Raw genomic sequence first — 14,009 nt, forward strand, 5'->3', positions numbered from 1 at the left:
ATTTTCAAGAGGATTCATGAACTGGTAATTGATGGCTAATGCTATGCACACAGATCTAACCCTTTTCTATCATATGGCAATGAAAAGTTCTATACAGCAATGGGTTATTTTCCATAAGTGGCAATGTTGAGTTGCCCCCTCCGATCCCTTAGTTTACCTTGCTTTTTCACTTGCTCCAGAAGAAGGTCCTTCATGGCAGGCTCTTCTGCAAGGTCAGAGGGAACTTCACCTTCACTATTCACAATACCCACACTGGCTCCGTTGTTAATGAAATACCTGTAAAGACAAAAGCCAGGGTCAACATTATCTTTGCCAGCCTAATATCAACTTACAGTCATGCATCCAGGGTTCAATGTAGAGCAAGGCATCTTTTGGGGAGTTTTAAACATGGTCCCAGATAAAGTGTATGAATTTCTAACTCTATTAGCCTTTAGTAATTAGGACTGGAAGCTTCTCTATTTCCTGACAAGAGCAATGCTAACAAAGGTGTTTTTCATACTCATATTTCTAATTGCCACCCTTTCACTCCCAGGGATAGCAAGAGACTTTCTAAACACCATAAGGAATGCATTCAGTCCTAAAACTTACCTACCATCCCTGAGCTCAAACACAGCCTCCCAAAAGAACTTATTATACATATAATATTGAGATTGAGGATCCCTAAAAGATGTGTAAAAAAGTCATTTTCATGAAATTTTTCCCAGTGCCACATCAGAGTTTAAGTAGTGTTGGCACATGAAAACAGAAGAATAAAGCTTGAGTTAAAATTTACACAAATCTGCCTAAATTATGTCTTCACAAAACTCTCTTTTCAACTAGCCATATACATGAAATCTACACACTAGGAAAAAACAAAATCACTAAAGAAACAGTTAAATTCTAAATTAATTCTATATCCACATACAATATTTGGTCCTGAAGAAGAAAGGTCTGATAATTGTAATAACTTACATGATTTTTTTTTTTTATTTTCAGGGTGCTTTCACATAAATTTACATAATGGGTCTTAGATAATTTTATGTAGTAGGTAATATGAGTAGTTAACCCCGACTTTAAGAAATTGAGGCTCATAATGTTGAGTCATTTTCTTAAAATCATACAGGTGGCAAACTGCAGAAGTTCTGGCCCCAGTCTTTTGACTTCAAGTCTAGTTCATCATTTCACTAAATCAAGTTACTTTTGGGCTAGTGAGAATCCCAATAATGCTAGGAGCTCTACCAAATACTCAGAAGTATTTAAAGGGGAAAGAAAAACTTCAAATTAAACTTCAACCACTCAATTCAGTAAACATTTGCTGGTCCCCTTATTTTTAAGGTACCATATTTCAAACACTGTAGGAGATTTTAAAAAATAACCAACATATGAGCACTGTATTAAAAAAACTGGTAGAATAGAATCAACAAAAAATTAGATTAATAGCATATTTTTTGCTTTCTTAGTGCCAGTACCTGGGATAATAAGGCCTCAATAAATGTTTTTAATTTATAGATCAATTCCACAGATACAAAATGCAAAGGCATTCATAATTCATCTAATGTTCAGTAGTCTCCTTCCTTCCCTCATAGTTTCAGAGGAAAACAGACTTTCTCAATTCAAGGCTAACTCCACTTATCTGATTAATTCTATCAAGTACCAGTTTTCCATCAATTACCCCTTCATTTCCACATATTCAATAGCTCCTCTCTTCTGCTTCCTCTTCTTTAGGCCAAAGGAACATTCAACTACACCACTCCCACCCTGAAAAATCAAAATGCAAATAATATATATCATAAGCACTCAATGAAAGTTTGTAGGCTTGAACTATACTCTGTACACTAATCAAACCAAAAACACTTACTATTCACCAAAACAGCCCATTCTCACCCAGCTCTCGTCCGCAGCTCCAACTGGATGAAACACCCTCCCTTCTCCATTCCCTTCTAAAAACTTTTCATATCTTTTAAGCCTCACTTAAAATGTTTTTGCCCTCATGAAGACTTTGCTTATTCTCATCAATTGAATTTCCCTCTCCTTCCTTAAACTCCACCTTCTCCTTCTCACCTCCCCAGCTCCAATCCTGGATCTCTGTCATGACATACACTGTATCATAATGCAACCTCCTGACCAAGCTGAGAGCTACTTGAGGACAGCTGAGTCTTCCTCACCATTGTCACTGCCATCACATCTATGATGATATCTGACACTCTCTTTTCTCTTGGCACTCCATAAATATTGCTTGAAATAACTTAAACATCTTAATCATTCTGCTCTGACATCTATCCCATTCCTTACGGATCAGGTACAATGTCACTTGGGTACACAGGTCCCTGCATTTCCTTTTTCTGACATGTTCTTAGGCTCATGATCAAGACTACTCATTTCTAGAAAGTAATCTGGCTTGCCATGAATCAGAAAGAGATTATTGCTAAGTAAAACTACCTACCTAAACCAATTTTAGGAAAAAAGCATAAACTTTAGTTTTACAATTTTATCTGAAAAAGAATACATGTCAACCTATGATATTACATCTACTTTACTCCTGAGAATCTTTTTAGTTGCCCAGAGGTTCAGAAATACTCATTAGCTCAATAAATATGCCCTTTAGAAATAAAGCCTTTCTACCCTTCCTAACCCATAGATATGAGGTCTTTTGCTACTGTTCTAAGGGAGGAAGAAAGAAAATGAAATGTGTGCCAAAACTCAGAATAAATTAGCATCCCAATAAACTATCAGACCAAATGAAATGCTCTGCCCTTTGGCTGCTTCAACGGTAAACATTCATTGGTAATAAAATTGTAAACCATTCAGCTAACTAGGATTAAACCTGAATCAAGTTAAAATAAGGGGAAAATACTCTCTAAACCTCTTTTAAAAAATATGTCATACTGAGTTCCAGTGTGAGACAACGAAGTCATTATAGAACACACAATAGAATACACTTGGCTTTTTCCTAGAAAGTCAATTTGCCTTTTGCTCATTTCAACGTCCTTGAAATTTAGCATTCCTAATGATACTGGGAATAAGACTGTAAAGTTCAAGACTTTTATGATATAAAGAGAAAAATGACAAGATGATCAAGAGCAAATCATCTAACACACAGTTCATAGGCCCCACGGTAAAGCAACCAAAACACACAATATAAGCTCTTTTTCCTTGTGTAGAAAACAACACTGCACATTGCAAATAAACAACAGCAAAGTAAAAGTCTGTCTAATAACGATATGCATAATGAAAATGAATTGATGAAGACCAGCCCTCTTACCACCCCATCCGTGCAATTAATTCTGGCCTCATCATGGCTCTCCTGGTCTGACTGTCATAGGTCAAATTAGTTATAATTCGCATGAGGAAATAGTAACTCTCACAGATTCATTTCAGTCAAGGAATAATTATTTGGTCAAGAAATTGCTAAATTTTGAACTTATTTCCAAAGAAACTGCATTTGCCATAAAGATGAATTAAAGAAACCACTATAAAAATACATTTACAATCATTCTCTGTACCAGCTTCACAAAAGGAGAAAAAAGAGACTTCGTGGATAATGCCAACAGAAGTGATCCTAATTCTAAGCATGAGCTCGGCTTGTTACCTTCCAAAGGAAAAAGTGAAATCCTTGAATGTAGCAAGATTTGGCAGCTCAAAAGTTACAAACAAGCCACCTGCACAAATAATTAAATATCAATTTAATGAGGGGCTATGTCTCTTAGAAATGTCTCTTAGATAAATTTTTAAAGTAAAAATCAAAATCTCTAAAGAAAGTTATCTTAACTCTTTGAGCATCAGAATGTTGGCATGTGTGGGGATGGCTGGGAGTCAGCTGTCCTATGAGACTCTGAAAAGGGGGCAGTCTAGGAGATGAAGAAGTGACTGACTTTTACTAAATTAAAACAGAGTAAAGAACCAAGAGTGAAGAAAACTACACTGTTCCATTTCTGTTGGCTTTGGGGCCAATCCAGCCATCCCCTTTCTAGAACAAGCAGCCCAGTCAAACACCAGTGCTGCTGTCTAATGTTTCTCTGGCGCTGACTGTCCCTTTGTTTAACTTCTCCACTGAACATCCCTGCCTCAACACCAAGCCAGAGACACAGGCTCTCCCCACAGGAAACTTGGACAAATTAGTTTCTGCGGGAAGCCATTCCCAGGCCTCTATGGAGTGCCAACATTATTCTCCCTGCTGTTTGCTCAAATAAATGAAATATAACAGAGCCCTAACCATATTGAAAAAGATCTTAAAACAAGCAATCTGATTTCCAAAAGACCACAGACTATCATAATTTTATTTAGGGAATTTACCTTTCCAATCTAAATTTACCTTAATTAGAACACATTCAATTGTTTTGTCTTAAAGATATTTCAACTGTCAAAGTCTCTTTCCTATTTAAAAATAACCTCCCTGGTGATTCCTTCATTCAATAGGCATTTATTTAGTACCTCCTACATCCCGGGCACCATGTGGTCAGGATTCCTCTGTCCAAGGAAGGGACAAGTAGTTGTCATGGAAGTTAGTGGCCACTGAGTCAACTAATTGCTAGAACATATGCCAATTCCTACCTTTCCTTTGTTTCATATATGTTTGGCTCATTCTTCTATTAACTAGTAAGTATTATGGTTAGAATACCAGGCATTCTCCAACTTTATCTGTGCTAAGCACGATATTTTATTTATTTATTTTTTTAAAGATTGATTGATTGATTGATTTATACAAGAACTGGGGTATAGGCCAGATTCGCGGGAAGGTGAGAGGATTCACCAGAGACAGAGTGGGGAACAGAACAGGCAGGCTGACGAAATACACTGCTGGGGGGAGCAGCGGGCGAGACATGAGAGGTCTGCCTCACCATGTGGGATCCTTGCCGGCCGGCCGGTATCGAAACAGCGCTGCAGAGGCTGCGGACAGCTTCACAGCACTGCGCTCAACCACCCATGCCACCAGGGGAGGCCCCTGAGCATGATATTTTAAAAACAATAAAACAAGTTTATAAAGAAGTCTGTAAAAAAAATCTCCAGGCCCACCCACATATGTGCCTAGTGATGGTTGCTCAAAAAGTGAACCAGGACAGTACAACACACAGAAGACACCTCTGCATATCACAACAAATGACCTGAAAGTAGTAACAAACAAAAAGCTTCATCTAAATAACTGTGGTTCTAGCAGATATGTAAAACATAGTATAAATTTTTCCTTAAAACTAATTCAACCTCATACCTCTATAAATTGTAAGAGAGATTTTAATTTATGAATTCAAATTCTTAAGAGCAGAAGCAAAAACATGGCTATTTCTACAAACAAGCCAAAGCCACAGAGACTTACTCTGCTATGTTGAGATAGCCACAAGAAGCTGCTGCGTGAAGGGGTGTCCAGCCCTCGTTATCCTGCTGGTTTACATTGGCTTTGTTCTCCACCAGAAACTTGACCATGTCCAAATTTTCATCAATACAGGCCTGAAATGAAAAGTCCATTCGTTCATTCATTCAATAAGCACTTACTGAGTTTCACTCTGTTCCAGACACCGCTCTGGACACTGACAATAGAGTAGTTCTAATGATATATTAATTTCTATTTTTGCATACTGATAAAAGTGTCTGAAGTATGAATTCTAAGCTTTGTGATCTTATGCAAGCCCCTGAATGTCTCCATGCATCAATATCTCAACTGTAAAACAGAATAATGATACTTAATCTTATCTATAGTACCATAGAATTGTGAAACTGATTTGTAAGGTACTACAATGGGTGAACTGTTTCACTGTCATATTATTAAAAAGGAGACAAGTTAGAAACCATTGATTTGCATGTGATTTTTTTTTTTGGCTCATGAATTTTAAAAGAAAATTGTCACATAGGGTCAAATTTAATTTTTTCAGTGGGGTATTGTTGTATTTTAAAATTCTGGGGTTGCTAAACAATCCCTGCTTTGGTGAGAAAAGATGAGATCATTTCTAAAAAAAGAAATGTATTTTTTTTTTATGGAGTTTTTGAATAACTTATAACAATATGGCAGAGAATGTTTGTAGTAATGGGTGGCTAGGGGTCCTTAACTGCCCCTATCACAACAATAAATAGGAGAAAACAGATGAACTTTTTGAAAGGCTTTAGGCCTACCATAATCCTAAAAGAAACAGTCACTACAGCAATGAGATCTGCAAAGACTGTCTTAATATATTTACTGGATAAGAAGAAGGTAAAAAACCCATGTTAATAAAGGTAATCATGATCAAGGCTCAGATGGTTCCAAAATAGTTAGGATAATTCAGGGCTCAGGAACAAATGAGACTTCTCCTTTTTAAACTTCTTTTCTAATTCTCTCCTTTTCAATAAAAAGTTAAACTTAAGCTGAGAAACAATTAGCCAGATCAAGATGATTTCTGTAACAATATTAAAAAGATTATTTGCCTTTTCCACTGTGGTGACATTTGTACTAATGATCCAAAGTGTGTGATGGGTAGAACTGCTGGTGCCTTAGCATGAATCAAGGGAATGGCATCAAAGCTTCTAGGGCTCAATGTTTTGTCCCAACCATGCATTTGCAGTTAAATAACAAGCAAAAAGCCAGTTTCACTGTGAAGTGAATTGTTTGATGAAGCAGTAAAAATGATCAATTGTATTAAATATCAACTCTTAATTACAAGTGTTTTTAATATTATGTGCAACAAAATGGAAGGATGCATAAAGCACTTAACTTCTGTTGCACAGCAAAGGATGAGGCTGTCTCTAAAGGAAAAAAAAGCACCAAAAATAAAGAGAAAAGAAAAGAAAAGCACTTGTACCTGTTTGAGTTTTGAGATGAACTAGCTGCTTTTCTTGTGGAATGCTGTTTTTATGTTAAAGAACTGACAAGTTATGATTAGTAAGACTTGAAAATAAACAAAGTAAGCCTATTCAGACAAACCAACTAGTATTTATAGCCAATAATAAAACTTAACCATTCAAGTTTAATCAAAATTTTGGGGAACAGGTCCACTACCATATGCTACCATACCAACTGCTTGACAGTGGCCCAACACTCACTCTTCTGAGGAGATAGATCTGTGGACTACCAATAAATGTGATTTGTTGATATTGTATAATGAAACATGTTAACATTTGGAAGATCTGCATAACTCAATGAACACATATATTTCCCAAACAGTGAAATGCGTGGTGTCAGAAAATCCTATATGGCTAAAAAATTCATTCAAAGCACAAGTTAAACCCTTGAATTTTATTTCACAAAGTATGAACAGTCCATTAACATGTTTTCAGATTCTCCATTGCAATTAACATTTAAGAAACTATGTGTTAGAGTTTTAGTATTGTAGCCAAGAATATTCATAATTGAACAGATAATTAAAATACTCATTTTTCCAAGTACATTATCTATTTGAGACCATATTTTCCTATATGTATTTATTGAAACAATATCACAATAGATTAAACACAGACATTAAAAGAGATTTGTAAAAATATAAAACAAAGTCACTCTTATTATTTTTTGTTTTTTGTTAAAATGTGATTTATATTAACATATAAATGGACTTTGCTACTCTAAATGAATTAATAAACACATTTTTAAAAGTTCTCAACTATAATAGTCCATATGAATAAAAGCTCTTTGCAGAACTGAATAAATTTTTAAAGCATAAGGGAATTATGAAATCACAGTCTGAGAACTGCTATTTTCAATCAAACATACCAAGGAATATTTTATGGCCATAATGGGCAACTATTTAAACAGCAAAGGATTCTTGGGGAAAGACTTCAAGTAGGAACTTTGGATCCTAACTAGTACATATTTTACCAAGAGAAATTATGGGAATTTCCTCCAAAGATAACCTCATGCCAATCCTGCCTAGAAGCTGAAGGATGGATGGAAAAAGGTTAACCCATTTTAAATAAAAATTTAATTAGGTATCCATGGTTGCAAAAAGCATCTTTGCTAATTTTTCCTCATCCATTTCTCACCCATAATCTTTTTACAGTTACTAAGATTAAACATACCAGCCTAGATTTGACTTGATGCCATATAATGTATTCCTTCAAGCTGACCTTTCCAAGTCAGATGACTTGAGATTCATTAGCATTCATACTGGTCTCTTCTTCAATAAGCAGTTCCTAAAATTACAGTCTATGACGTTTTCTTAGGTTCGTGAATTTCTACAAGCATTCTCCATATACTCTTCACTCCATAAAGCATGTCAGTAATATTCATAATATTTTAAAATAATTCATAATTATGTTTATCACAAAATCTGTCAGATATCATATACCAGTCTGCAATCCCACAGGACAAGGTTTAGTCAACTTAACACCTTATTAAAAAGTGTTAATAAAAACTTCTAAGTGAAAGATGGAAGGGGTACTTTTCAAAATGGTACTCAAGTCCTAGGAGAAGAAAGTGTTTTAGAGGTTAGGTACACCCTTTGACTAACTAATAATAAATACTAAACTACTGTATCAAGAAGGTCAAATGTGCCATCTTAACTGTGCTGACCAGAACAGCTTGGTCAACTACTTCTTACATTATTGCAAAATTTCTTTGGCTCTAAAAGAAGAGTCTAAAAACTTTGCTCCAACAGCTACACCACCATGAGGCAGACTTTTGGAAGCCAAAGTTTTCAAGATCATTCTTTGCCCTTTGAAGATGATAGCAGCCAAATTCCAGAGGGCCTAAAATAAGTCCAGCTAGTCCAGGTATCAAATGGGAGAAAATATCTTTTCTCTTTCCTCCTCTCTTCTTTCTCTCCCCTTCTTTTCTTAATGTCCTTCACCCTATCCCAACTTATATCCCTGAGAATGACATTGTAAGAATAACAACAAAAGCTGGCCTAATGTACAATATAATTTGGCAGATCTTCAGTCTCCAAAGAATCATCTCAGAGAAAATAAAATAGGTCAACAGTTAAATTATTTCCCATTTTCTACCAGGTGAAGGACAGTGTATTGTTAAAAAGCACCTGTTTTGGAGTCAGACAGACTTGGGCTTGCATACCTGCCAATGCATGTAATTTATAGAGAAGTCTCTAATCTAGTATTGGTGTATGGTCTGTAGCATGGGAATACCAACTATCCTGTACAGTTTTGTGAGGATGGAAGGAGATAAACCAGTGGAATAGTGCCTGATATTGTTGTTTTTAAGTCAATAATTTAACAAATAGCAACTTCCCCAAGAAAAAGCACAAACTGTACTTACTCCTCACCCATCACTGTCCTCCCCCAACTGCAGAATAATAGGGGGAAGGCAGTTTGGTTAAAATGTCTTTAAACTAGCAAGATTTTGGAGTTTGTGTAGTAAGTCTGAATTCTGATGTCCATGATCCTGTGGGTTTCCAAGGTCAGGAGCTATGAGAATAAAGCAGTATTTACACAGTGAAGCTGAATGAGAATCAGACTTGGGGAAACCAGTCAACAGAGTTGTAGGACACTCACTCTCAAAAAATATCCTGGAGTGACAATTCTTCCTTCTTTTCTTCTTGTTTTTCTTCCAGAAGAAGGAATAGGACTAAAGTCATGGGGGAGAGACGAACAGTCCCTGAAAACCTTCTCAAGTAATAGCGACTAAATTTAGATGCCCTTCTGCCCACTCCATCTGCAGCTGTGCTGCTGACTCATTCACAACTGAAGCATGGTCGATGAGCAGATTCACCCATTTATAAACCTGTCCAGGGCCATGGGCTCCAACACTATGCCTTTACACAGAGCTATATAGAACCTTCCAGATAAATGCGTCTTTCCTTTCCTTGAACAGGCAAAGCTGTTAAACAAATTTCTGGTGTTACCCATGATATCAGTGGGAAATTCTTCCTTATATTTAACCCAAATTCCTTCTGCTGTGGCTTATGCCCATTTCCCTCTGTTTTTGCATTCCTGCAACACATAGAATATTACCAAGGTAAAACTTATTCTCAGCTCCTTAAGAAAAGGATATATTATTTAATTATTAGTCCAAAGAGCTATTTAGAAAAATTGCAGGTAATAATTTAAAGCTTCCTAACATCAGCACATCACATTTTCCTGGCAGTGACAAGGTATCTCCAAGGAAAACTACTTGATTTTATCAATAAATGGGAAAAGAGCATTGTGATCACTCTACTGTACCTAACATTGTTCTCTATATCAAAGGCAAAAGTGGCTGATGGTTGAGCAGTACCAGAGTTAACCCTGGGAGCACAGAGAAGGCCTTACAAAACAAAGCCTCCTCCATTCCCAAAATAGTCTGCAACTGTCACCGCCACCAAGTGCTGCTGGCTCCAAATGCTGACCTTACTGCTGGTCTCAGAACTGTTCAAACTACCTGCACTGGCCTCAGAACAATTCTCTTTCCCACAAATGCACTTCTAGATGCCAAGGTAGATGGCACACTGGAAGCTGGGCATCGTGCAACACAATGCCCACTCATTTGGATGGTTTAGTCCACACTTGTCTGGACTTCAACAAATCATGCAGGCCAAAGTACTGGGAGATGAAGAGGTTTGTAATATATCCCTGCTGTATACTTTTTACTAGTCTGTCCTTTAATTGATATAACAAAATTGATGTAACAATTTATAATAACCTCTATAACTCAAAATACATACAATTTACAATGCATATAATCCTCAAATTTATGGATTTTCAACTTTATTCTAAAACCTTAAAAACCTGAAGATAACAGAAAAGAGCATGTTTTCTTTTGCACAATATTTATTAGCCGGATACTAATTCCCTAAATCAACTATATGAATTTCTCAAGTCATCGTTAGAAAAGACAGAATATAAATTCCACAGGACAGAGACCCTAGGCTATTTGTTCACAGATAAATCCCAAATACCTATAATAGCTCCTGGCACATAATAGGTCATCAATAAATATTTGCTGAGTAAAAAAAAAAATGAATTTTTTCGTTCTATACAGTTAATTGATTTTCTATCTAGAATCACCCAAAGACTTCTTTCCAAGCTGCCCAAATTGACATAGAATAGAAAGTCAGAACCTAGAGGGATTGCCATATCCTTTCTCCTTGGTATTAACTGAAAATCACTACAATGATTTGTCTGTTCTTTGCCAAATGAAAAGTGGTAAGTAATTAATCACTTTTTAAAAGGCAGCTACATTTGATAGAAAGCTTTTATTAATCTTGTGCCCAAAGAGCAAATGCCCTGAAAAACTTGACCATGGTTCTCACATTAGAGATTTTGCTAAGAATATTCTAAGGACTGAAAGAGAAACTGGGGTAGCAGTACTGAATTCATGCATTTGTTATGAAACCCAACAGTTCTAAGTTCAAAGGCCCCTTGCACCAACAAAGGTAGGCACATATGACAAGAATTCAGAAACCAAAGGATAAAGACAAAACTTGCAAGCTCACCATAGATCAGAAGCATATAGCAGGGGAATGGGAAGGAGAGGAGTAAAAACAAGGGACAGAAGAGCACATGGGACTGTAGTGGTGGATCACGGGTGCTATGGTGGTAGGAGAACAACAGGGACTACACCTGAGGGGAGAAATCAAATACTGTCCAAAAATCAACAAGAATGTAGAAAAATACAAAAATTTTTAAAAAGATGGAGTGTTATAACAAGAAAAAAAGAATTTATACAAATAAATTATTGGTGGAAAAGGAGCCAGTGAATTTGGAAATCTGAATCCTCAGCATATCATCACTATGAAAAGGCCTTAACATATGAGAAGTTAAGATCTACTGATCCAAATCTTGAGTCAATTACCTGTCTCCATTCCAATCATGATATAGTCTAACTACTACTCAAGTGAGAATCTAATAGCAGTTTGCGCCAGCATGACAGGTGACTCCAGCAACTGTCAGCCCTGTGTGAGAGACTCAACCCCACTGGCACAGATAGTTTGGCTCCCAGATGGTGACAACTATATCTGATTATGTACTCAGTGGTCAGGCAGGCTCTGGACACAGATCCTTCAGGAGAGATAGCCAAGAGAGACGGCAGAAGTAAAGAATTTTCCATGAAGAGCCTCACTGACAAAGATTTTTGCTCTCAGTAAACTGGCATACTACTCCTTAGACTATAAATGCTTACCATTTGGAACCAGAGAACATCTTTCTTGAGTTAAGAGCAAGAATCATATAGAGTAAGGGTGGACAATATTTAGATTTTAAAAATATATTCTTTCTGGATTGTAATAAGAATTCCTCTAACTACCCTTCATATAATGTTTCCCTCAACCTTCTCCCTTCCCCATGCATTTATCATCTAGATGAAGAAAAGTCCATCAGCCGTGGTACAGGTACGGCACCACAGGTTTTGCACAATGCAAGGTTATACTCATCTGAGGACACTCATCCAACACTTGTTATCAAGGCAGGTTCTTCAATGTCAAGAAGAAGAAAGAAGATGAAGAATGGGCCACAAAATGGAAGCTGCATCTTCTCAAAGCCCTTGGCTATTCTTCAAACAGACGTTTTACAGTTCAGATCTATAAACCTCTACTCTTGCTTGTTAATAATCCTAATTTTGAGAAACAATGTATGAAGCCTAGTAAAAATCACAAGTTAGAGTTTCTCTCAGGTCAAAAGAGTATACATAGCTGAGTCACTGCAACACTTGAATAGAAATAGGAAAGCCTCTGTTAAAGGTATCTTCTTATAAATTCTGCACCTAAGAACTGAGGCACACTAAATAGTAGAATAATTCACTTTTACAGACCTGATCAAAAGAGCTTCCTTGGGAAAAGTACATTATAAAAAAGCTGTGAAAAAAGCAAAGAATTCCATAGATTTAGCAATAAGCATCAGGACTTTTCATTTGTAAAATGTAGGAAATTAGGATCAGAAAAGTTAAATGACTTATTTAAGGTAACATATTCAGTTAAAGAGCCACTTCAATGTTTTCTACCTACCGATTTAGAGATATCCAAAATAGAGTTCATAGACCAGGCTCAAGATATCACTTGGCTCATGGAATATTTTTAATACCTGATACTATCTTTCTAAATATAACTCTGCTTTAGCATATATAGGGTACACTAATATTAGTCCAGCTCTCCAATAACTTCACATGAGGAATGTGGCCAGTTGATTTGAGTTGATCACTCCCGATTAGACTAAATGCAAAACAAAGATCCCATTAAAGTGCTTTGGTTACCACTCTGTTTATTAGCATGAACCTGGATTAGAAACCTCCCTCATATCTTGGCTACCTGTCTTAAGCACAGGCCCCCTCCAAGGTCTATTCTGTTGCCAACTTGGCATGTCAAATAAATTGCTGTCCCATGGAGAGGGATTTTCTATTTAACTCCAGATCACTCTGTGCCCATAAACAAGTGTTTCATAAGCCACAAGAGTGTGGTCTGAAAGCCATGGCCTGGGCAATACTCCACAACTATCAAGTCAGCCTCATGAAAAGATGACAGGCACTTCTGCGACCTGTTAGGCAAGGAGTAAAAGCCGTAAAGAAATTACAGGAAGATCAACTTCTGAGAAAGTATAAATCAGTAAATATTTTATCCCTAAAAGGAGATATTAAATAAGAGGTGATTATTTTTCCAGCATATTTTCATCAAGAGTTTTTTGCACAAACAAAGCTAGAAATATATTATTACATATCACTTACTGGCATGTATTCCCACACGTCGAGTCCTATATGGTAGAAGATATTAGAAAAAGCAGTTATATAATCCCAGTACAGTATACTGGTTAAAAGTGCAGCCTATGGAATAAGACTTCCTGGGTTCAAATTCTAGGTCTACTAAATTAGTAGTTTCGTGTTTTTGAAATAAGTTATCTTTGTATGCTTCAGTTTCCTCATCTGTAAAATTATCATGCCAATCACAGAATCTATTTCATGGAGTGACAATAAGGATTAAATGAGCTAATATACATAAAAACAGTAACTAGCAGATAGCTAATTTAGCTGCTATCAAATTTTATTATTGGGCCTCCCCAGTGGCGCAGCGGGTTGAGCGCAGTGCTGTGAAGCTGTCCACAGCCTCTGCAGTGCAGGTTCGATTCCCAGCTGGCCAAGGAGATATCTACATGTCGCGGCAGACCTCTCCTGTCTCGCCTGCTGCTCCCCTCAGCAGTGTTTTCGGCCTGTCTGT

The 14,009-nt window shown here is 36.7% G+C and overlaps 1 protein-coding gene across 7 annotated transcripts in view; it reads right to left on the reverse strand.

The window, feature by feature from the left end:
• PPP1R12B (protein phosphatase 1 regulatory subunit 12B) overlaps positions 1-14,009 on the reverse strand; it is a 181,290-nt gene that overhangs the window by 134,895 nt on the left and 32,386 nt on the right. For 6 of the 7 annotated variants that reach the window (XM_037496652.2, XM_037496649.2, XM_037496650.2 and 3 more), the window contains exons 2-3: positions 5,291-5,421; positions 158-276 (exon numbers count right to left, since the gene is read on the reverse strand). In XM_037496652.2, coding sequence (XP_037352549.1) covers positions 158-276; positions 5,291-5,421 — 250 coding nt within the window. Of the gene's footprint in view, positions 1-157; positions 277-1,651; positions 2,056-5,290; positions 5,422-14,009 lie in introns of those variants that run through there. The other variant, XM_054690475.1, reaches the window with a different exon arrangement.

This window comes from Talpa occidentalis, unplaced genomic scaffold (genome assembly GCF_014898055.3).
Source record: "Talpa occidentalis isolate TD23 unplaced genomic scaffold, MPIMG_talOcc4v2.1 talOcc4.8, whole genome shotgun sequence".
Classification (NCBI taxonomy): Eukaryota; Metazoa; Chordata; class Mammalia; order Eulipotyphla; family Talpidae; genus Talpa; species Talpa occidentalis.